General features: G+C 48.7%; 1 protein-coding gene across 1 annotated transcript; it reads left to right on the top strand.

Annotated features, from left to right (window-relative positions):
- Positions 1 to 12029: 12029 nt before the first annotated feature.
- RAB25 (RAB25, member RAS oncogene family) lies at positions 12030 to 21333 on the top strand. The gene is made up of 5 exons (XM_073567123.1): positions 12030 to 12244; positions 18988 to 19183; positions 19320 to 19516; positions 20327 to 20407; positions 20513 to 21333. Exons 1-5 carry the CDS (start codon positions 12205 to 12207, stop codon positions 20641 to 20643), a joined length of 645 nt encoding a protein of 214 aa, XP_073423224.1. The 5' UTR covers positions 12030 to 12204; the 3' UTR covers positions 20644 to 21333.
- Positions 21334 to 22647: the final 1314 nt, after the last annotated feature.

Raw genomic sequence — 22647 nt, 5'->3', positions numbered from 1 at the left:
TGGAGAAACAGCCATATGGGAACCCTGACGTGGGTGAGATAACACTGGGGATGAAAAGCCTGTTTAATGGATGCTATGCTGTAATGTGAAGCTATATAATGGACGCTACGCTGTTGTATATTGCTGCTGTGGTTTATGATGGTGAATAAACCTCACAGACTGATATGGTTTTATGGAAAACCCGTACTGGATGTGATTTATTTGCTGCCAAGCGAGTGTCCCCCAACCATGAATGACAGCGCTACCTCACAACAACTTCTGCACGGTGGACCCCGAGCGGCGAACGCACTTTATTATTTATTTATTTAGTGCGTTCTGCCGTTCCTAACATTATACTAGCGCCAGGGTCTGGCTAATAATGGCGGACCAGCAGCAGCTACAGCGGTACATTCGGCAGCTGGAGGACAGGTTGGCAGCCCTCGAGAGTTCCACCTCGGCTGCGGATGCTGCTGCGGTCGCTGCTCAGACAATTGCAGAGGCTGTCTCCTTTGCATCCATGTCCACGGCGACAATTTCCCGCCTCCCGTTGCCCGATAAATTTTCTGGTGACAGCGCCACCTGTAGGGGTTTCGTGAGCCAGTGCTCTATCCAGCTCAAGTTACTGGCCGCGCGGTTTCCTACAGAGCGGGCTAAGGTGGGGTTTATAGTCTCCCTCCTGTCAGGCAGGGCGTTGGAATGGGCTACGCCACTATGGGAGCGTGATGACCCTGTGGTACTGAGCGCTGCTCCGTTTCTGAAATCACTAAAGCAGGTCTTTTTAGGGCCCCGGGTCACTCACGACACCTCTCTCCAGTTACTTGCGTTAACACAGGGATCCAGTCAGTCAGTACGCCGACCGTTTCCGGACACTGGCTTCCGAGCTGGAGTGGCCAGATAAAACACTCATCCCTGTGTTCTGGAGAGGGTTGGCTGAGCATGTCAAAGATGCTTTATCTACCAGGGAGGTTCCCGTAAGCCTAGAGGAGTTGATTGCGATTTCCACCCATATTGACCTCCGTTTTACGGAGCGCGGGATAGAGCGTACTCAATCCAGACAGAAGCTTAGGTCAGCTCCCGACTTCTCTGAATTGCTTGAACCCCCTGATCTAGAGGTTATATCTCCTGAGCCCATGGATGTGTCTCGTACCGGTCCCAAACCGCGTCCGGCACAGGGCTCCACATGCTGTTACCTGTGTAGACAGTCTGGCCACCTGGCTAACAGGTGTCCGCAGTGATCGAAAAAACGTTCGCCTCCTGTAGTAGTTGGTGGGGATCTACCTAAAATGAAAACTTTCTCCTCCAAACCGGTATTCCGAGGGATGTTAGACAGTGGAGCTTCCACCTGGGAGGTAGAGGTCACGGTGGATTCTGGGGCAGAAGGGAATTTTATGTCCTCGGCCTTCGCCCAAAAGCACGCTATTCCACTGGTGCCACTTCCTTACCCCGTGACCGTCAGGTTGGTCAACGGATCTACCTTACCATCTCAGATTACCCACCAGACAGCATCCCTGGGGCTCTCAATCTCCCAGTCTCATCACAAGACATTGTCCCTGCTCATTATGTCAAAGGGCATCAACCAGGTGCTTCTCGGACTTCCTTGGCTCCGTTGCCATTCCCCTCATATAGAGTGGTCCTCGGGGAGTATACTGGGCTAGGGCAAGGACTGTGTGGGAAGGTGCATGGGGTGCAGTGTCCAAGTAGCCTCTGCAGAGGTGCCCGCGGGTCTTTCCGCGCCCCCCACTGGGAATCTGAGGTCCACGGTTACGGCCGCCCTTGAATCAGTGCCGTCGGCCAAGACCTTTGTCCCACCTCGCCTGCGTTCCAAGGTTCTCGCGTGGGCACACGCGTCCAGGATGGTTGGTCACTTTGGTTACAAGCGGACCACAAAACTCCTGGCAAGGTCTTACTGGTGGCCGCACAGGGCCCGGGACACTAAAAAATACATTCAGGCACGCGCCTCTTGTCCTCGGAACAGCTCCACTAAACAGAGGCCAGCTGGGTTACTGTATCCCTTGCCGGTGGCAGACCGGGCAATGGAGGTTCGCGACAGTTTGGGTCGCACCTCGCATGCCACACATGCCTCTAAAGAGAGAATGAAGACACCTGCCGACACACATCGGCGCCCCGCTCCTGCTTTTGCCCCTGGCAACTTAGCCATCTCTGACGCCTTCCACGTGTCCCTTCTCACACCTGTTCACATGTCCCGGTTTTCCGAGTCATCTGGCGGGACATCAGACTTGTGTTTGGACGAGTCTGAGGCCTATGCCTCTGTGGGACACAGGGTGGTACGTGGCAAAAAATTTTTTTTGGGTGGATTGGAAGGCTCAGGGGGGAGGGGGCCCTAGGAGGGGGGGGAATGTTAGGCGTCGGGTTCCTGCAGGGGTTCAGCAGGAATCCAGAGCCTCACATTCTGCGGTCTCTCACAGTCTATTGACCGCAGAGGAGATTGCTCAGCAGCCTCAGCGTCCCAGACGCTCTGCCCAGACCTGTTCTGTGGGTCTGGCTGTTGCTGCCACCTTTGGGTCGGCAATAGCAATGCAGGCTGCTTTGCAGCAAAACGCTCCAGAGGCTAAGTCCTCTCATCGTGCTACTGGGCATGCTCACGAGACAATCTCCCATTGGAGATCGGGAGTCACATGCTCAGGTCCTTCTCCTGATCTCATTGGTCCATTTCAGAGATCTGGAAGGTCCCGGAAGCGCACGGCTATAAAAGGTCCGCATGGCCTCTCGGCCATGCGCTAGTATAGACTCTACTTGCTACATGTGTGAAGGATGACGGATGCATGAACCTGCGAATGACTCATTAAGACTCCCCTCCCTCTGATATTACGTGTGTGGATAGGGACTTAGTCATAGAGTCAGCACCAGTCAGTGGCACGCTACAGGCCACAGTGCATATCATTACCTAACTAGCGTCCGACAGTGCGCCCCTCCTGGGCACTGTCGCATAGCGGCTGTGTCAGTCGCCGTGCTGCTGTCATGATCCAGGACGGAGTTTTGTTTTTGGCCCGTCCTGGTCAGACGGGTTAATTGTTTCTGCCTCTCTCTGGCAGAGGGCGGCTATTTAGTGGCCACTCGACCTAGGTCCGGTGTCAGTTATACTCCTGCCCTCGGCTGAGTTAGTTGACCTCTTGCGTACGTGTGCCTTGTGCCTGATAACTTGTTGCTTGCTTGGTTTTGATCCGGTTCCGTCCCTGTTACGAGTTCTGCCTGTCCCTCTTGTACTGCGCTATCTTCTCTGTGTACGACTCTCTGCCTGTGACTTGACTATTCTCTGCTCGTTCCTCTGGTACCGCGCCGCCCTCTCTGTGTATGACCTCTGCTTGTCTGACCTGCGTTTCCCTCTCCTCTACTACAGTATCCCTGCAGTTAGTATATTCCATCATCTGCAGCAGTAGGACGCTAAGCCCCGCCCCCTGCAATCACATGATCGTAGGTCCTTGTACTCCTTACTACTTTCAGTGTCGCAGGTCCTGTCTGCTTGAACTTTCACTACAGTCTCGGACACCGGGCCCTCCTGTAGTGTGGGTAAGTCAACCTGCTCAGCCATGGCAGTTTGCCAACGCTAACAAGATCTTGACATTATAACTAACCGTTACCCTTTTTTTCTTTTCTTCTCCTCTCCTGTGTGTGTGATGGATCCTATGCACGCTCTTTCTGAGCAGGTAAAGCATCTGACTCAGATGTCTCAAAAACTCATTGGGGAACAACGAGTCCTGGCTCAGTCTCAGCAGCTGATCGCTGACACTGTGCAGGGGGTTTTATCATCGGGGGCTCAAGATGTTACATTAGTTTCCCCTGAGTCCCCGGTTAAATTACCGGATACCTTTTCTGGAGACAAAAAGAAATTTAAAGTTTTCAAGGAGGGCTGTAAGCTTTTTTTCCTCATTAAGACCACACTCTTCTGGGGATGAAAGTCAAAGAATGGGGGTCATTATGTCTTTGTTAAGGGGAGCCCCCCAGGCTTGGGCTTTCTCCCTTTCGACCACTGCCCCTGAGCGTATGACTGTGGATGCATTTTTTGAGGCCCTGGGGCATATTTATGATGAGCCTGATCGGGTGCGTAAGGCTGAGGACATGGTGATGAGTGTATGTCAGGGGAAGCACTCAGCCGAGTGGTTTTGCTCAGAGTTCAGACGCTGGGCTGCTGAGGTCTTCTGGGATGATGCCGCCCTCCGGGGCTTGTTCCGTAGAGGCCTGCCTGAACATCTGAAAGATGCCTTGGCACTCCACCCTCCACCTGATTCTCTGGAGGATGCTATGACACAGGCCGCCCGAATGGATCGCAGGCTACAGGTGAGAAGAGTGATGCAGATTGAGACCCCGTTATTCTCCCAAGGAAGGGGAGCCAGTCCTACATTGGAAACCATGGAGATGGGAACCATCGACCTCAAAGAGAAAGAAAGGACACGACAGCACTTTGGAAAACTGTGTTTTTACTGCGGTGATTCTGGACATTGGAAAAAGGACTGCCCCTCCTGCCTACCAACTAACAAGCGGCTGAGTCTGGGTGATCATCTTGGAGGTCACTCAGACTCTCAGGTACACCTTTCTTCATTTTATAAGATACTGTTAAAGGTGGAACTTGGTGTTAAGAACTGTTTTTTCCCTACTTCGGCTTTTGTGGACTGTGGGTCATCCTTGAACCTGATTGACTCCAAGCTGGTGGCCAGCTGTAGATTAGGGACAGTTAGGTTGGAGACTCCTATAAAAATAATGCCCATTGATTCTACACCCCTCACCAAGGACGGTCTCCATTTTGTTTCTGAGGAATTCACCTTCAGGGTGGGGGCCCTTCACCAGGTGCGTATGTCATGCTTTGGATAACCTCTCTGCTGGCCTGGTGTTAGGGTTTCCATGGTTGCAACGGTATAACCCGATTATTGACTGGGGTTCCCGGGATATTGTTAAATGGGGACCTAATTGTTCTGAAAGATGTCTTGCTACTGTGTCTGTCGTCCGTTGGTCTGGAAGGTATTCCGGAGTACCTGAAGGACTATACGGATGTTTTTTCCGAAAAGGAGGCTGAAGTTTTACCACCACACCGCCCATTTGATTGTGCCATTGACCTGGATCCAGGTGCTAAATTGCCCAAGGCCCGCTTGTATAACATTTCGGGTCCCGAGCGGGCTGCTATGAAAGAATACATTTCCAAGAGTCTTCGTAAAGTACACATTCGTCCTTCTGTCTCGCCCGTGGCGGCGGGGTTCTTTTTCATAAAGAAAAAAGACGATGGTTTGCGCCCATGCCTCGATTTTCGAGAGTTAAACAAAATAACTGTGAGAAATACTTACCCTCTCCCACTTATTCCTGATTTGTACAACCAGTTGTCTAGGGCTAAGTGGTTTTCGAAATTAGATCTACGGGGAGCATATAACCTTATCCGAGTCCGGGAGGGGGATGAGTGGAAGACTGCTTTTCTCACTACTGAAGGGTTGTTTGAGAATTTGGTCATGCCTTTCGGTCTGACCAATGCTCCAGCAGTCTTCCAAAATTTCATCAATCATGTGTTCTCTGATTTTATTGGACGTTTTATGGTTGTGTATTTGGATGACATACTTATCTACTCACCTGATAAACATGCTCACATTGGTCATATTCGGGCAGTTCTCCAAAGGCTCCGGGAGAACTGTCTCTTTGCTAAGCTAGAGAAATGTTTAATTTTTGTTCAGGAATTGTCTTTTCTGGGATTCATTGTGTCTGCTGAGGGGTATTTCATGGATCCAAATAAGGTGCAGGCCATTGTCGATTGGGTTCAACCTTGTGATTTGAAGGCTCTGCAGCGTTTCCTAGGATTCGCTAATTATTATCGCAAGTTTATAAGGGGGTTCTCACAGGGAGTTAAACCTCTCAAAGATGACTCAAAAGGGGGCCAATATCAAGAATTGGTCAGCCGCAGCGATAGTGGCGTTTCAGTTTTTAAAAAAATGTTTCATGTCTGCTCCGGTTCTTATTCAACCGGACTCGTCTGCTCCATTTATTGTTTGAGGTGGACGCCTCAGAGGTGGGAGCGGTGTTGTCCCAAGGACCCGCCACTTTGACTAATTTGAGACCCTGTGCCTTTTTCTCTAAGAAATTCTCCCCTGCGGAGAGAAACTATGATGTTGGGAATCGAGAACTTCTGGCCGTGAAGTTGGCCTTTGAAGAATGGAGGCATTTTTTGGAGGGGGCTGTCCATTCTATAACCGTAATTACAGACCACAAGAACCTAGCTCACATTGAGTCAGCTAAAAGGTTGACTCCTAGACAGGCTAGATGGTCAAGTTTTTTTTCCCCGATTCCAGTTCTCCAGCACTTTTTGGCCAGGATCCAAAAATGTCAGAGCTGATGCCTTGTCATGCAGTCTGGATCCGGTGTCCCCCCCCCGAACCGCCATCCTCCAGTCTGGGGTGGTGGTGGCAGGTATTTCTACTGTGTTGGAGCGGAGGTTCGGGAAGCTCAGTCTCTTGTCCCTCCGGCTAAGCCAGTGGATAAACTTTTTGTACCAGCTCAACTTCGTCTCAAGGTCCTTCGGGAGTTCCACGACTCAGTTCTGGGTGGACATCCAGGGATCTCGGCTACCCGGAAGGCCATCGCTAGGATATTCTGGTGGTCTTCTTTAGCCTCTGATGTTGGGGAATTTGTGTCTGCTTGTGGTGTATGTGCCCTTGCGAACCCCCCCCCCCCATAACCAGCCGGCCGGGGAATTGGTGCCACTGCCAATTCCTGATAGACCATGGACCCATTTGTCCATGGATTTCATCACCAATCTTCGCCATTCCAAGGGTAATACCGTCATTTGGGTAGTGGTGGACAGGTTTAGTAAGCAGGCACATTTTGTACCCATGGCGACTCTACCTAATGCAGAAACGTTGTCCAGATTGTTTGTTGAGTATGTGGTACGGTTGCATGGGGTACCCTTGAATGTGGTGTCTGATGGGGGGGGGGGGGGGTACAATTTGTTTCCAGATTTTGGAGGGCATTTTGTAAGAGGTTGGGTATTGGTCTGTCTTTTTCATCCGCTTATCATCCAGAGACTAATGGGCAGACTGAGCGGACCAATCAGTCTCTGGAGCAAATTCTGCGTTGCCTGACCTCAGCCCGACCGGATGATTGGTGTACTGCGTTACCTTTGGCCAAGTTTGCATTTAACAACCGCAGTAACCAGTCTACGGGTACATCTCCCTTTCTCTGCAACTATGGGTTTCATCCACATTTTGGGGAGTTCTCCCGTTTGGACTCGGGGTGTCCTGGGGTGGATGAGACTATCCAGTGGTTAGGGGAGGTATGGCGGGAGGTCCAGAGAAACATTACGAAAGCTCAGGCTATATATAATTTTTTTGCAGACAGAAAATGGTCCATGGGGCCGGTGTTCCAGGTTGGGGATAAGGTATGGTTGTCTATCAAGAATATAAGTCTCCAGGTCCCCTCTGCGAAGCTTGGACCTAAATTTATTGGTCCCTATGAAATTACTGAAGCGGTTAACCCAGTGACTTTTCGGTTGCGTCTCCCGCCGTCTCTATGGATCCCCAATGTGTTCCATAGGGCCCTTTTGAAACCTGTGGGGTCCTGTGGGGAGGGATCATTGTCTTCCCCGCCACCAGTTTTGGTAGACGGGCAGTCTGAGTATGAGGTGGAATGAATTGTTGACTCTAGGTTGGTCCGTCGTGCTCTTCAATATCTTGTGCATTGGAAAGGCTACGGTCCTGAGGACAGGTCGTGGGTTCCTGCCCAATCGGTTCATGCGGATCTGTTGGTCCGGGCCTTTCATGCCAAGTATCCTGAGAGACCCGGGGGCGTCCGCGGTAGCGATACCGCATTCACGGTAGGTCTAGACGGACTCTGTCCCTCTGCCTAGGGCTCAGCCATTATATAGCGGCAGTGTTAACACCTATTGCACGGTGGACCCCGAGCGGCGAACGCACTTTATTATTTATTTAGTGCGTTTTGCCGTTCCTAACGCCTTCCTTTATTGTTTACAGAACCAGAAAACATCACGTTTAAGAACACTTAAAAAATACAATAGATTGGGTCAAACATGGTCCCCAAAAATCAGTATTAATAATAATAATCTTTATTTTTATATAGCGCTAACATATTCCGCAGCGCTTTACAGTTTTTGCACACACATCATCACTGTCCCCGATGGGGCTCACAATCCAAATTCCCTATTAGTATAGTATTAAGTAGTCAATATTATACAACCCCTGGCCGCTGATAATTATTGCACAAACCATGTATCATATAGAAATGCTGCTTATATAGCCCCACAGAGTAAAGAAAAAAATATAAATAGGTAGAAACTATATTATCAGGGAAGCGACAGACATGCAATTATAACCACCAATAGACTACTGCTAAATCAGACTCTTGTACCCTGAATGAAAAAATAACCTGATGGAAAGGCCACTGGTGTAAATGCAGTAAGGTGGACTAATACATCAAAACAGACCAGTCAGTCAGGGAAAAGACGCTGTCGCCCCGTCATCTGGGAAGCAGTCATGCAGCCAAAGTGGTGCATGATAACCCACGCATTCCGACACCCAAGGTGAGCTCAGCTGGTCTGTGGTGATGTATGTATCCACCTTACTGCATGATAGGCCAGTGGCTTTTCCATCAGGTTATTTTTTCTTTCAGGGTACAAGAGTCTGTGATTTAGCGGGAGTGTTTAAGTGTTCTTAAACGGGTGTTGTTTTCTGGTTCTGTAAACAATAAAATATATTTTGATATATCTATTTGTATCTTGTGTGGTGATCCTAAATGTATGCATGTACTTGTCTTACATTGTTCTGGTACATTTTACATGCATTTAGTGATCCCTGTAGTACTATTTTCTCTGGTATTATAATGATGGTGCCCACTTGATTTATTTCTCACCTAGTTTAACGGATGGCGCGGGGATGGTCGGCTCCGCCGGAGACACCACCGGGCAACGTGGCCAGGTTCTCCGCAGGTATAACATGTAGGTGAGCTTCTCCTCCGGGTAGCACCAGTCTCATGTTGGGGGGCAACTTCTCTGTCTCCTACCAAAGAGCCGGATTCTACCGCCAGAGTTCTTTTTGACGCCGCCATTTCTTCATGGACCTGTCTAATTTCCCTCTTCAGGTCTTCCACCCATTGAGGGGCAGTGTCCGTGGTGGCAGTTACCTACCCGCTCCGTACCTTCCCCACCAGCAGTATCACTCCCTGCTCTGTCTCGTGCGCGCCAAAACTGTCGACTTCAGAGAAAGTCATATCTGGCTTTACCCGCATGCGCTCTCGCAGGGCCTGTTTCATCAACACATCACACAAACCCGTCACCAGCTGGTCTTGGAGCACAACGGCAATTGACCTATGCCGTCCTTCCGTATGATGGCAGTATGGAGCTCTTGCATGGCGTTCATAAATTGCGTCACGGTCTCCCCCTCTCTTTGCACCCAATGAAACAGTCGCATGCGCAGCTCCCCTACGTCAGTGGTATCCCCATGCATCTCCTTAAGTATACGTAGTTCTTTGTCCAGGGTGTCTCTCGCCTGGGGGGCCTAAGCATAACAGAGTCCCGTGCCTCTCCCTCCAGGGCCATCACTGCAATCTCTGCCTCCAGGGCCAATGTCATGGGATGCATCCGCATCATCCCCCCCCCGATGCGCTCCATCCAGCTCCACAACATCACATATTGAACATGGCTCCCAGGGAAATGCTAGACCTGGGGCCTCCCCTGACTGCTTGGTCTGCCCCATCCTCGCTACCGTGTGACATCCTGCCGACTACGCCAAATGTATTAATGTGCAGGTGCTGAGCATGTCACCACGGAACAGAGACGGACCAAAACTGAGGGGACAGAGCAGTAGGACATATGGACTGTCTGTACCACTATGCCACCAGGGTCTGAGCAGTATGACATATGGACTGTCTGTACCACTATATCACCAGGGTCTGAGCAGTAGGACATATGGACTGTCTGTACCACTATGCCACCAGGGTCTGAGCAGTATGACATATGGACTGTCTGTACCACTATATCACCAGGGTCTGAGCAGTAGGACATATGGACTGTCTGTACCACTATGCCACCAGGGTCTGAGCAGTATGACATATGGACTGTCTGTACCACTATATCACCAGGGACTGAGCAGTAGGACATATGGACTGTCTGTACCATTATACCACCAGGGACTGAGCAGTAGGACATATGGACTGGCTGTACCACTATACCACCAGGGACTGAGCAGTAGGACATATGGACTGGCTGTACCACTATACCACCAGGGACTGAGCAGTAGGACATATGGACTATCTGTACCACTATACCACCAGGGACTGAGCAGTAGAACATATTGGACTGGCTGTACCACTATACCACCAGGGACTGAGCAGTAGGACATATGGACTGGCTGTACCACTATACCACCAGGGACTGAGCAGTAGAACATATTGGACTGGCTGTACCACTATACCACCAGGGACTGAGCAGTAGAACATATTGGACTGGCTGTACCACTATACCACCAGGGACTGAGCAGTAGAACATATGGACTGTCTGTACCACTATACCACCGGTGACTGAGCAGTAGGACATATGGAAGTGACTGTACCACTATACCACCAGGAACTGAGAAGTAGAACATGTGAACTGACTGGACCACCATACCACCAGGCACTGAGAGGTAGGACATATGGAAGTGACTGTACCACAATACCACCAGGGACTGAGTAGTAAGACATATGGAAGTGACTTACCACTATACCACCAGGGAGTAAGCTTTGTATACGCCACTAGACCACATCGGAGAGATGGCACTGGTTGTACCACTTGGTGCTGGTGCGTTGTGGACTCGATCTTGTACATAAAATGTAAGGAGGCTGCAGTGACTAGGAAATGATACTTCTTACGCCGTTTTATTCTGGGCCACTGGCCCACCAGGAGACATTAGATTCATCTGGTTTATTACAGCCTAGGTGAGAACCCATGGCTCCAATGCCTGCTCCTGAGTGAGCCTGCACCCTGTGCTGTATCATCCCGTGGGGTTGGGGTATCTGAGCCTGCACCCTGTGCTGTATCATCCCGTGGGGTTGGGGTATCTGAGCCTGCACCCTATGCTGTATCACCCAGTCGGGTATCTGAGCCTGCACCCCGTGCTGTATCATCCAGTGGGGCTGGGGTATCTGATCCTGCACCCTGTGCTGTATCACCCAGTGGGGTATCTGAGCCTGCACCCTGTGCTGTATCATCCCGTGGGGCTGGGGTATCTGATCCTGCACCCTGTGCTGTATCATCCAGTGGGACTGGGGTATCGGAGCCTGCACCCCGTGCTGTATCACCCAGTGGGGCTGGGGTATCGGAGCCTGCACCCCGTGCTGTATCACCCAGTGGGGCTGGGGTATCTGAGCCTGCACCCCGTGCTGTATCACCCAGTGGGGCTGGGGTATCGGAGCCTGCACCCCGTGCTGTATCACCCAGTGGGGCTGGGGTATCGGAGCCTGCACCCCGTGCTGTATCACCCAGTGGGGCTGGGGTATCTGAGCCTGCACCCCGTGCTGTATCTCCCAGTGGGGTATCTGAGCCTGCACCCCGTGCTGTATCACCCAGTGGGGCTGGGGTATCTGAGCCTGCACCCCGTGCTGTATCACCCAGTGGGGCTGGGGTATCTGAGCCTGCACCCCGTGCTGTATCACCCAGTGGGGCTGGGGTATCTGAGCCTGCACCCCGTGCTGTATCACCCAGTGGGGCTGGGGTATCTGAGCCTGCAACCCGTGCTGTATCTCCCAGTGGGGCTGGGGTATCTGAGCCTGCACCCCGTGCTGTATCACCCAGTGGGGCTGGGGTATCTGAGCCTGCACCCCGTGCTGTATCTCCCAGTGGGGCTGGGGTATCTGAGCCTGCACCCCGTGCTGTATCACCCAGTGGGGCTGGGGTATCTGAGCCTGCACCCCGTGCTGTATCTCCCAGTGGGGTATCTGAGCCTCTGGATTTGTGATCCTGCCTCCTGAGGTAAGGCATGGAAGCTTTGTGGCGGCAGGGACGTGGTTAATAATCAGTCGGTAGCGATTGCCTCAATCAGAGGCCGGAGCTCTGCATTACCTGTCAGTCCTGAAAGGCGACACCTAAGCACAGGACGCCCACTGAGTCACCTCAGCGCCCCACCTGTCTGCCGGAAGTGCCGCAGGTATGCGAGGACTCCCCGCCGCCAGCTGCACACCTGCTAGGGGCTCCGGCCACTAGGACCGCACCGCAGAGCCGCTGCCGGGAGGGCGACGGGGGCAGCCATGAAGTCTGAGGAGGATGAATATAACTTTGTGTTCAAGGGTGAGGCCGCCCGTCCCTGCCGCCACAGACGGGCCCGGGCAAAGTCCCGCACTCTGTCCTAGAGCAGTTCCCTTTTCCGAACACTACGTTGTGGGCGCACTCTGTGGCAGTATGACTTCTCTGGTCAGTGTGCGGCAATGCTGGGCGGGCATAGCACTATTCGGTTGTTATGGCCCTGTGCGGTGCTGCCGGTATTCTATAGGCACTGTTGCCGCAGCGCTCTTCTATTGGCACTGTGCTTCTCCTCTTCAGGGCCGCTCTGAGTTGGTCACTGTAGGGCGGCATAATTTCCTAGCACTGTATGGCGCTCTCTGCGGCCCCGTATTGCTGCACAGTGTAGCGGTGGTACTAGTTCTGTACTATTATTTGGATGTTGGGGTTAGGCTGGTTTCACATTTGCGCTTTTGTGTGCAGCGCATCGTGCGCACCTATGTTTAACATGACGTGCGCATGGTCTTGCGCACGCTTGCGTTTTCGTGCGCATGCGTTTTTTTGTCTTTCGCGCCAGACGCAACATGTTGCATTTTTTGGTGCGCCCTGTCTCGGCAAAAAAACGCATGCGCACACTTGTGCACGTAATGCGCAAAAACACATTGAAGTCTATGGGAACGCATGCGTGCGCATGGTCTTGCGCACGGTTGCGTTTTTTTGCGCCTGCGTTTTTGAGTTAAACAAGTCTAGAATGTTCTCTAGACAATGGAAAAATGACACACCTAAAAACGCATGTGCATAAAAAAACGCAAACACATGCAAAACGCATCAGTGTGCGCATGACGTTAAAAAAACGCGCGTTTGTTTTGCGTTTTTTATGCGCCCGATGCGCTGCGCAAAAAACCGCTAATGTGAAACTAGCCTTAGTTTTGCTCTGTAAGGTGTTGAGGATGAGATCCTGTTGTTTCTCTGTATGGTGACATGATTTCTGCACTTAGCTTGTAGCTTTGCATGTTGCTGCAGCTGTGTGTGGGGCTGGTATGTGACCACAGTGCATGGCTGCAGCACTGTAGGGTGATACATGTCACTCTATGCTGGTGTAATAAGCATTATATGGCACTAATAGCTGACCATTTTCTGTTCAGGCCTGTCTACTAGTTTCACTTGCATACTGTATGGTACGCTTATTTGGTTACTAGATAATAGCAGTATTATTTCAGCTCTGTACGGCACTATTATTTTACCATTTTATTTTGCTGCAGGCCATGTGTTTTTAGATTATTTACGCACTCTATGTTGGTATTTAGCTTTTTTTAATGGCGGAAATAGTTTGTCACTGTATGACACTACTCTTTGAAAAAAAAAAAAAAATATATATATATATATATATATATATACTGTTTAGTCACTGTATGGTGGTAATATTTAGATGTATTTAGGCCATGCTGATATTTACCCAGTCTGTGCTCCTACGGGCACTGTGTGTTAGCCTTCTTTATGCACCGTAAGGTGTTAATATTTGAATACCATCTGACAGTATTCTTTCAGCACTGTATGGCACACCTGTTTGTTTCCTCTTCCCCAGAGGAAGATGTTGGGGGCCCCCACAATACCTCCAACAGTCCTGGGAATGTCGAGGCCTACTTACCGCGTGTACCCATGCCGTTCCCTCCTCGGTCAGAGGCCTAACCTTTCCTCCCAGCACCATGGCTATCACACCCAGTATTTGCCTACAAACATGACCTGATGATAAAACTCCAGATAAGTTTCTGCCGTCTAACGACCTCGTCCTGGAGAATAAAAGGTCGCATAAAGGCGTGTAGCTCTGACTTGTACTGCTCATCCTGATCTTCCTGGTTCTAGAAAGTAATGCTGAGACTTTTGGTGCCATATTGCAGCCTAGTCCTTGTGGTCAGCGACTAATAATAGCTAGTAATATCACGCCATGTGTCAGAGTAATTGTCTGCGCGTGAGCCGTACACAGTGATAAGAAAACTAACCGTAGCACTGATAAATAATGCAGCTGCATCTAATCCTGTCATGTGTGATACTTCCTGCTGTATCTAAGCAAATGTATCTAAAAGGAAAAGCTGTTGTAGCCTAATGGCAACCAATCACAACACAGCGTTAGCTTTTAAAGAGCAGAAATTCAAATGAAAGCTGAGCTCTGATTGGTTGCTATAGGCAACAATAGTTTTGCTCAATGGCGGCTTCATAAATATCCCTCCAAGATGTGCGACTCTGCCTGCTGAGCCACGTGATAGGCTTAGATACACAGCTCACCAGTCATATGTGTTATTGTGCTGCTACTCTGCTGTATCTAAGCCTATCATTTCAGTTTGCAGGCTTAGATACACTGGTTTAATGTGACCGCAAACGTGTAAGGCGGTATTTACAGGGAGTGTACATGTCTGACAGATGCCGGCACTGTGTACGGAGCCCGGGCCTTTCATGAGTGATACCGTGTAATGACTCTGTGATTGGCCACATCTGGGCGTTACGGCTTGTGAAGCAGGAGGCTGCCACTTTCATGTCACATGGGAAATAGTCGGGTGTGTGATGCAACAAGTCCCAACATAATGATGAGTGGGAGAGGATGAGACGCTGTCACATCATCTACACCACCTGGGACATCGCTGAGAGAATTCCCACACACTGCTGAGCCGTGTATCTAATCCTAGCCTGTGTGATACTGCCTGCTGAGCCATGTATCTAATCCTATCCTGTGTGATACTGACTGCTGAGCTGTGTATCTAATCCTATCCTGTGTGATACTGACTGCTGAGCTGTGTATCTAATCCTATCCTGTGTGATACTGACTGCTGAGCTGTGTATCTAATCCTATCCTGTGTGATACTGACTGCTGAGCTGTGTATCTAATCCTATCCTGTGTGATACACTGCTGAGCTGTGTATCTAATCCTATCCTGTGTGATACTGACTGCTGAGCCGTGTATCTAATGCTATCCTGTGTGATACTGACTGCTGAGCCGTGTATCTAATGCTATCCTGTGTGATACTGACTGCTGAGCCGTGTATCTAATCCTATCCTGTATGATGCACAGCTCAGCAGACAGTATCTAATCCTATCCTGTGTGATACTGACTGCTGAGCCGTGTATCTAATGCTATCCTGTGTGATACTGACTGCTGAGCCGTGTATCTAATGCTATCCTGTGTGATACTGACTGCTGAGCCGTGTATCTAATCCTATCCTGTATGATGCACAGCTCAGCAGACAGTATCTAATCCTATCCTGTGTGATACTGACTGCTGAGCCGTGTATCTAATGCTATCCTGTGTGATACTGACTGCTGAGCCGTGTATCTAATGCTATCCTGTGTGATACTGACTGCTGAGCCGTGTATCTAATGCTATCCTGTGTGATACTGACTGCTGAGCCGTGTATCTAATCCTATCCTGTATGATGCACAGCTCAGCAGACAGTATCTAATGCTATCCTGTGTGATACTGACTGCTGAGCCGTGTATCTAATGCTATCCTGTGTGATACTGACTGCTGAGCCGTGTATCTAATGCTATCCTGTGTGATACTGACTGCTGAGCCGTGTATCTAATCCTATCCTGTATGATGCACAGCTCAGCAGACAGTATCTAATCCTATCCTGTGTGATACTGACTGCTGAGCCGTGTATCTAATGCTATCCTGTGTGATACTGACTGCTGAGCCGTGTATCTAATCCTATCCTGTATGATGCTCAGCAGACAGTATCTAATCCTATCCTGTGTGATACTGACTGCTGAGCCGTGTATCTAATGCTATCCTGTGTGATACTGACTGCTGAGCCATGTATCTAATGCTATCCTGTGTGATACTGACTGCTGAGCCGTGTATCTAATGCTATCCTGTGTGATACTGACTGCTGAGCCGTGTATCTAATGCTATCCTGTGTGATACTGACTGCTGAGCCGTGTATCTAATGCTATCCTGTGTGATACTGACTGCTGAGCCGTGTATCTAATGCTATCCTGTGTGATACTGACTGCTGAGCCGTGTATCTAATCCTATCCTGTGTGATACTGACTGCTGAGCCGTGTATCTAATCCTATCCTGTATGATGCACAGCTCAGCAGACAGTATCTAATCCTCTCCTGTGTGATACTGTCTGCTGTGCTTTGTATCTAATCCAATCCTGTGTGATACTGACCAGGGCTGTGGAGTCGGTAAGCCAAACCTGCGACTCTGACTCCTCAATTTCCCTTACTCCGACTCCACGACTCCGACTCTCACACATATTGCTTATGTTTAAGTGAAAAATTTATTGTAGTACAATGTGAACATCAGACATTTAATCATTTCTATGATCCAATAATCAAGATATTTAGATAGAACATAATATTTATTTATTGGAATACAACTTTAGAACACAAACTGTAATAAATTGTAAATATGTAATACACTGTATAATATTGATTACATACGGTACAGACCGACAGTTTGGACACACCTTCTCATTCAAAGAGTTTTCTTTATTTTCATGACTATGAAAATTGTAGATTCCCTCTGAAGGCATCAAAACTATGAATTAACACATGTAGAATTATATAATTAACAAAAAAGTGTGAAACAACTGAAAATATGTCTTTTATTCTAGGTTCTTCAAAGTAGCCATCTTTTGCTTCGATTACTGCTTTGCACACTCTTGGCATTCTCTTGATGAGCTTCAAGAGTTAGTCACCGGAAATGGTCTTCCAACAGTCTTGAAGGAGTTCCCAGAGATGCTTAGCACTTGTCCGCCCTTTTGCCTTCACTCTGCGGTCCAGCTCACCCCGAACCATCTCGATTGGGTTCAGGTCTGGTGACTGTGGAGGCCAGGTCATCTGGCGTAGCACCCCATCACTCTCCTTCTTGGTCAAATAGCCCTTACACTGCCTGGAGGTGTGTTTTGAGGTCATTGTCCTGTTGAAAAATAAATGATGGTCCAACTAAACACAAACCGGATGGAATAGCATGCTGCTGCAAGATGCTGTGGTAGCCGTGCTGGTTCAGTATGCCTTCAATTTTGAATAAATCCCCAACAGTGTCACCAGCAAAGCACCCCCACACCATCACACCACCTCCTCCATGCTTCACGGTGGGAACAGGCATGTAAAGTCCATCCGTTCACCTTTTCTGCATCGCACAAAGACACGGTGGTTGGAACCAAAGATCTCAAATTTGGACTCATCAAACCAAGCACAGATTTCCACTGGTCTAATGTCCATTCCTTGTGTTCTTCAGCCCAAACAAGTCTCTTCTGCTTGTTGCCTGTCATTAGCAGTGGTTTCCTAGCAGCTATTTTACCATGAAGGCCAGCTGCACAAAGTCTCCTCTCAACAGTTGTTGTACAGATGTGTCTGCTGCTAGAACTCTGTGTGGCATTGACCTGGTCTCTAATCTGAGCTGCTGTTAACCTGCGATTTCTGAGGCTGGTGACTTGGATGAACTTATCCTCCGCAGCAGAGGTGACTCTTGGTCTTCCTTTCCTGGGGGGGTCCTCATGTGAGCCAGTTTCTTTGTAGCGCTTGATGATTTTTGCCAATGCACTTGGGGACACTTTCAAAGTTTTCCCAATTTTTCGGACTGACTGACCTTCATTTCTTAAAGTAATGAAGGCCACTTGTTTTTCTTAGCTGCTTTTTTCTTGCCATAATACAAATTCTAACAGTCTATTCAATAGGACTGTCAGCTGTGTATCCACCAGACTTCTGCACAACACAACAGATGGTCCCAACCCCATTTATAAGGCAAGAAATCCCACTTATTAAACCTGACAGGGCACACCTGTGAAGTGAAGACCATTTCCGGTGACTACCTCTTGAAGCTCATCAAGAGAATACCAAGAGTGTGCAAAGCAGTAATCAAAGCAAAGGTGGCTACTTTGAAGAACCTAGAATATAAGACATATTTTCAGTTGTTTCACACTCTTTTGTTAAATCTATAATTCCGCATCTGTTAATTCATAGCTTTGATGCCTTCAGAGTGAATCTACAATTTTCATAGTCATGAAAATAAAGAAAACTCTTTGAGAAGGTATGTCCAAACTTTTGGCCTAGATCCTCAGGCTACATTCACACTATGGGCGTAGCCAGGATGAAACCTGGGGGGGGCAGAACCTCATGCTGTTCTGCAGAATTTCATACTGCACACCTCAGCTGCTGCAGAACCTCATACTTCACACCCCTACACTTGAAAATAAAGCCTGCACCTTAAGAAGATGGGGTGGTGATGAATGCAGTCTATTTATTCCAACTATCGATTGATGTTACTGAAGACGAACAATGCCTGTCCTGGGCGTCCTTTTGGGCAGCTATGAGGTGTACCTGACTGGTGCTAAAAAAAAAAAAAAAAAAAAGGAGTGTTAGTCTGTGTGCTATCCGGCTTTCATTCTTTTTGGTACAGATATGATATGGATATATAGATAGAGCAGATTTCTAATCTTCTTTTGCTATTGAAAACATCTATGAGCTTAAAAAGCTGATCTGCTTTTGCAACTGAAATACGTATCCTCAAAAAATGCAGGAAAAACGCTGTGTGTGAATGTAGCCTTAGATCAGGAATAGAACAGTCATTTATAGGGCATTTCATAACTTTCCCAAATTCCTATGAAAAAATATTCAGCACGTTCTGCATTGATCTACTGTACCCAATTTATTATATATTTTAGGAGTCGGAGTAGGTCCATTTTATACCGACTCCAACTCCGACTCCACCAAAATGAGCACCGACTCCACAGCCCTGATGCTGAGTCGGTATATCTGATCCTGTGCTGTGTTGCTTCCTGCTGGCCTGACCTATCGCCTCTTTCCCGCAGTGGTCCTGATCGGAGAGTCTGGGGTGGGTAAGACCAATCTCCTGTCCAGATTCACCAGGAATGAGTTTAACCACGACAGCCGCACCACGATCGGCGTGGAGTTCTCCACCCGGACGCTGACGCTGGACGGTCATCTAGTGAAAGCTCAGATCTGGGACACGGCAGGACTGGAGCGTTATAGAGCCATTACATCTGCGTAAGTTACATAGCCCCCCCGAGCAAGGAACGTACCCAGTGATAGAAACGCCCCTTTTCATGTAAATTTAAAGGGTTTGTTCCACAATCACACCTTCTCACTTACCCACTGGGGGGCTCTTTTCCTCCTCTTTCAGATATTACCGGGGGGCTGTTGGGGCGCTCCTGGTGTACGACATCACCAAGCATCAGTCGTATGAAAGTGTGGACCGGTGGCTCAAGGAGCTGTATGACCACGCAGATGCTAGTATCCTTGTGATGCTGGTTGGAAACAAGTCTGACCTGGCAGATGAGGCCCGGGAGGTGCCGACAGAGGAAGCCAAGATGTATGCAGGTAATGTCAACCACTAGGGGGCTATTGTGTATGGGTACGGGTGGTCAGGAGAAATACTGTGGGGCGTTCATTTCCTAACTACAAAAACAAACTCTCCTCTGTCCTGTACCTGCACTGAGGAACAGGGACCCCAATACTCCACAAACTGCATCATTACTATGATTTGCCATCCCCCAAAACTGCTGCACAGACTGTGTGCCCGATAGAGCGATGTTCCCCACAGGCTCCCTTTATACAGAATTATGGCCCCCACAGGCTCCCTTTATACAGCAGGATGTCCAGAGAGCCACTCTATAAGGTACTATGTATAATATATATATATATATATATATATATATATATATATATATATATATATAATCCTCACAGCCCCCATTTACTATATAGTGGTCCCTTATGTATAGTATGATGTCCCCACAACCCTATACTCGCCACTGCAGTCTCCTTCTCTTCTAATGTCTACAGTGAGCCTGCAGAGGCGGTGCAATGATGTCATTGTGCCGCCTGCATGGGTATGCTAGCGTCCCAAAAGCTGAAGCCCTACAGCAGTTTGCTGTTACCAGACGGACAGCGATAGAGCCTGAAGTCAAAACTTCCTGCTATATCACGAGATTGAACTGTGTTGGCTTCCTACTCTTGCGTGGCGTCTGGATAGAATATTTGCGTAAAGCCTGATATACGTATAATTAAAGGGGCTATCCAGTATAAAAGAAAAATGACTAAATGATGGTGCCCGTTGGCCTCTGCTGATCCCACCACCAAGTTTCCCTCATTGTCCCTCACCCCATCTCTGGTTCTTCTTCCCTATAGACAGTAACGGCTTGTCATTTATGGAAACGTCAGCACTTGACTCCACCAATGTTGAACTGGCCTTCGAAACCATCCTTAGGGGTGAGTGTCCCGTCCTCCTATTTTACAGGGTCTCCTGGTTTCCAGGGTGCTATTCTGAGGACAGTCTAGATATTACAGTACACATCTTATGGTCTTATCTTCTAGATATCTACAAGAGGGTCCTGAAGAACAAAGGAGAAGTGCCCAAAGAAAACATTGTGGTCTTATCTAACGACACTCCCACCACCCAGGGTCAAGATGCCGAAACCAAGAAGGCTTGTTGCCGAAACATCTAGGCATGACCAGTCCATCCCAGATCGTAGGAGAAGTTACAGAGCCTTCTGGGTCACCTAGAAGGAAGACTGAAGAAGGCGAACTCGTGGAGGAGGTGACTGATCAGAAATATGAAGGACTGGCCTGATGGACCCTGTCCAGACTCGGTCCTCAACACCTAAGAGCTGCAACAGCTTTGTAAAGTTTGATCTTTGGTCACAAGTTTGGTTTTGATCTCTTCCGAGATGTTCCAGAATTTTATTCTAGAAGCTTACAAATATGCTCTCCTCCAGAAGGAAGAAAACTGTCTCTAGAGCCACCTAGAGGAAAAAATGTATCTGGTGCCACCTATAGAAAGAAAACTGTCTCTAGTACAACCCACTGGTGGGGCTGGAGAAAAGGTTTCCTCTATCTGGAGGGGAGCTGATTTTTCCCAGGAAGCATTGCTTGGAAGACCCCCAGCCCCAGACTGATCTCCTCTAAGAGAATCAGCCTCCTAGAGCGGAAAAAGCAATTTAAGGTGAATATAAGCGAAGTTTGGAGATCCTGGCCCCATTGTGAAACATGTACCGTCCCGATCTGCCCATGGCCACGTGTTTAATCTGGTTTTATCAATATGCAGTTTGGAAAATCTATGAAAAATGATTTATAAGTGAAAACCGGCTATTCATTGCTTACTGTTTGTACAAAAATACATCACTTTTTTTCCTTAATATTCTTATTGGCGTGATTAATTATGTAGAAAAAGAAAACCTATAAATGTCCACAAAGTGTTTGTTCCAGTGACTAATAAGGAGAATAACCAACAATGTTATTTAAATGCAATTTCACTGTATGTCCAGTAGATGTCATTGTGTCAATTAGTTTAGAAGCAGATATCTAGCCAGGATTTCTATAGTAAACAGCAACCTCTACTGGTGAAACGTGGATATTGCAAATTAGTGAAAACTGCATTCAGATTTACCGGACTTATTCTGTAAATATTTCTAAATTGGAGTCGCAACTGCTCCACAAAGGTGTCGGGGAGCGTCAGGCTTGTCTTAGTGTGTGCAGACCTATGCCAGAAAGGTGTCCGGGAGCATGGGGGTTGAGCCAGAACGGTGTCAGGGATGGGCAGATCATCAACAGAAAGGTGTCAGGGTTGTGCCAGGATGGTGTTGGGGCATGCAGAGCATTGCCAGAAAGGTTATTACTTTATTAGACTCTGATGCCCCGGGGTTATTACTGCTCTGCGCTCACATGGCTCGGGAAGGTAAACCACAGGGCACGGTCGCCACACCTCAGTTCACCCACAGTCATTGCATTATGTCCTAGCTGTCAGCACGTGGAGAGGTGACACTGCAGAAAACGCATAACCACAGGGGCGTCTGGGGCCCACAGGAGGAATTGACTCTAGAGGCCCACCCTACAGCTATATTGCCCTATCCTGGATCTCCTCATACCTTTCCAACCGCACATTCAGCGTCTCCCACACCACCTCCTCATCCCACCCTCTCTCTGTTGGAGTCACCCAAGGCTCTGTTTTAGGACCCCTACTCTTCTCAATCTATACACTTGGCCTGGGGCAACTCATAAAGTCCCACGGATTCCACTACCACCTTTATGCTGATGACACTCAGATCTACCTCTCTGGCCCAGATGTCACCTCTCTGCTCTCCAGAATCCCGGAGTGTCTATCAGAGATATCCTCCTTCTTCTCCTCTCGCTTCCTCAAGCTCAGTTTGGACAAATCTGAACTCATCTTTCCTCCATCTCACAGATCTTCCTTACCCGAACTAGCTATAACAATTAATGACATCACACTTTCCTCTGTACCGGAAGTCTGCTGCCTTGGAGTAACCTTTGACTCTGCCCTGTCCTGCAAACTGCACATCCAAGCTCTTTCTACCTCCCGTCGCCTCCAGCTCAAAAATATTTCCAGAATCCGTCCCTTCCTCAATCTGCTAAAATGATTGTAAGTTTGTTTACTGTAAATGATATCTGTAATTTGTATGTAACCCCTTCTCATGTACAGCACCGTGGAATCA

Source organism: Dendrobates tinctorius, unplaced genomic scaffold (assembly GCF_039654945.1).
Source record: "Dendrobates tinctorius isolate UK_male_01 unplaced genomic scaffold, ASM3965494v1 ptg000019l, whole genome shotgun sequence".
NCBI lineage: Eukaryota > Metazoa > Chordata > Amphibia > Anura > Dendrobatidae > Dendrobates > Dendrobates tinctorius.
Note: the sequence above shows the minus strand (reverse complement) of the source record. Positions and strands in the feature narration are given on the sequence as shown.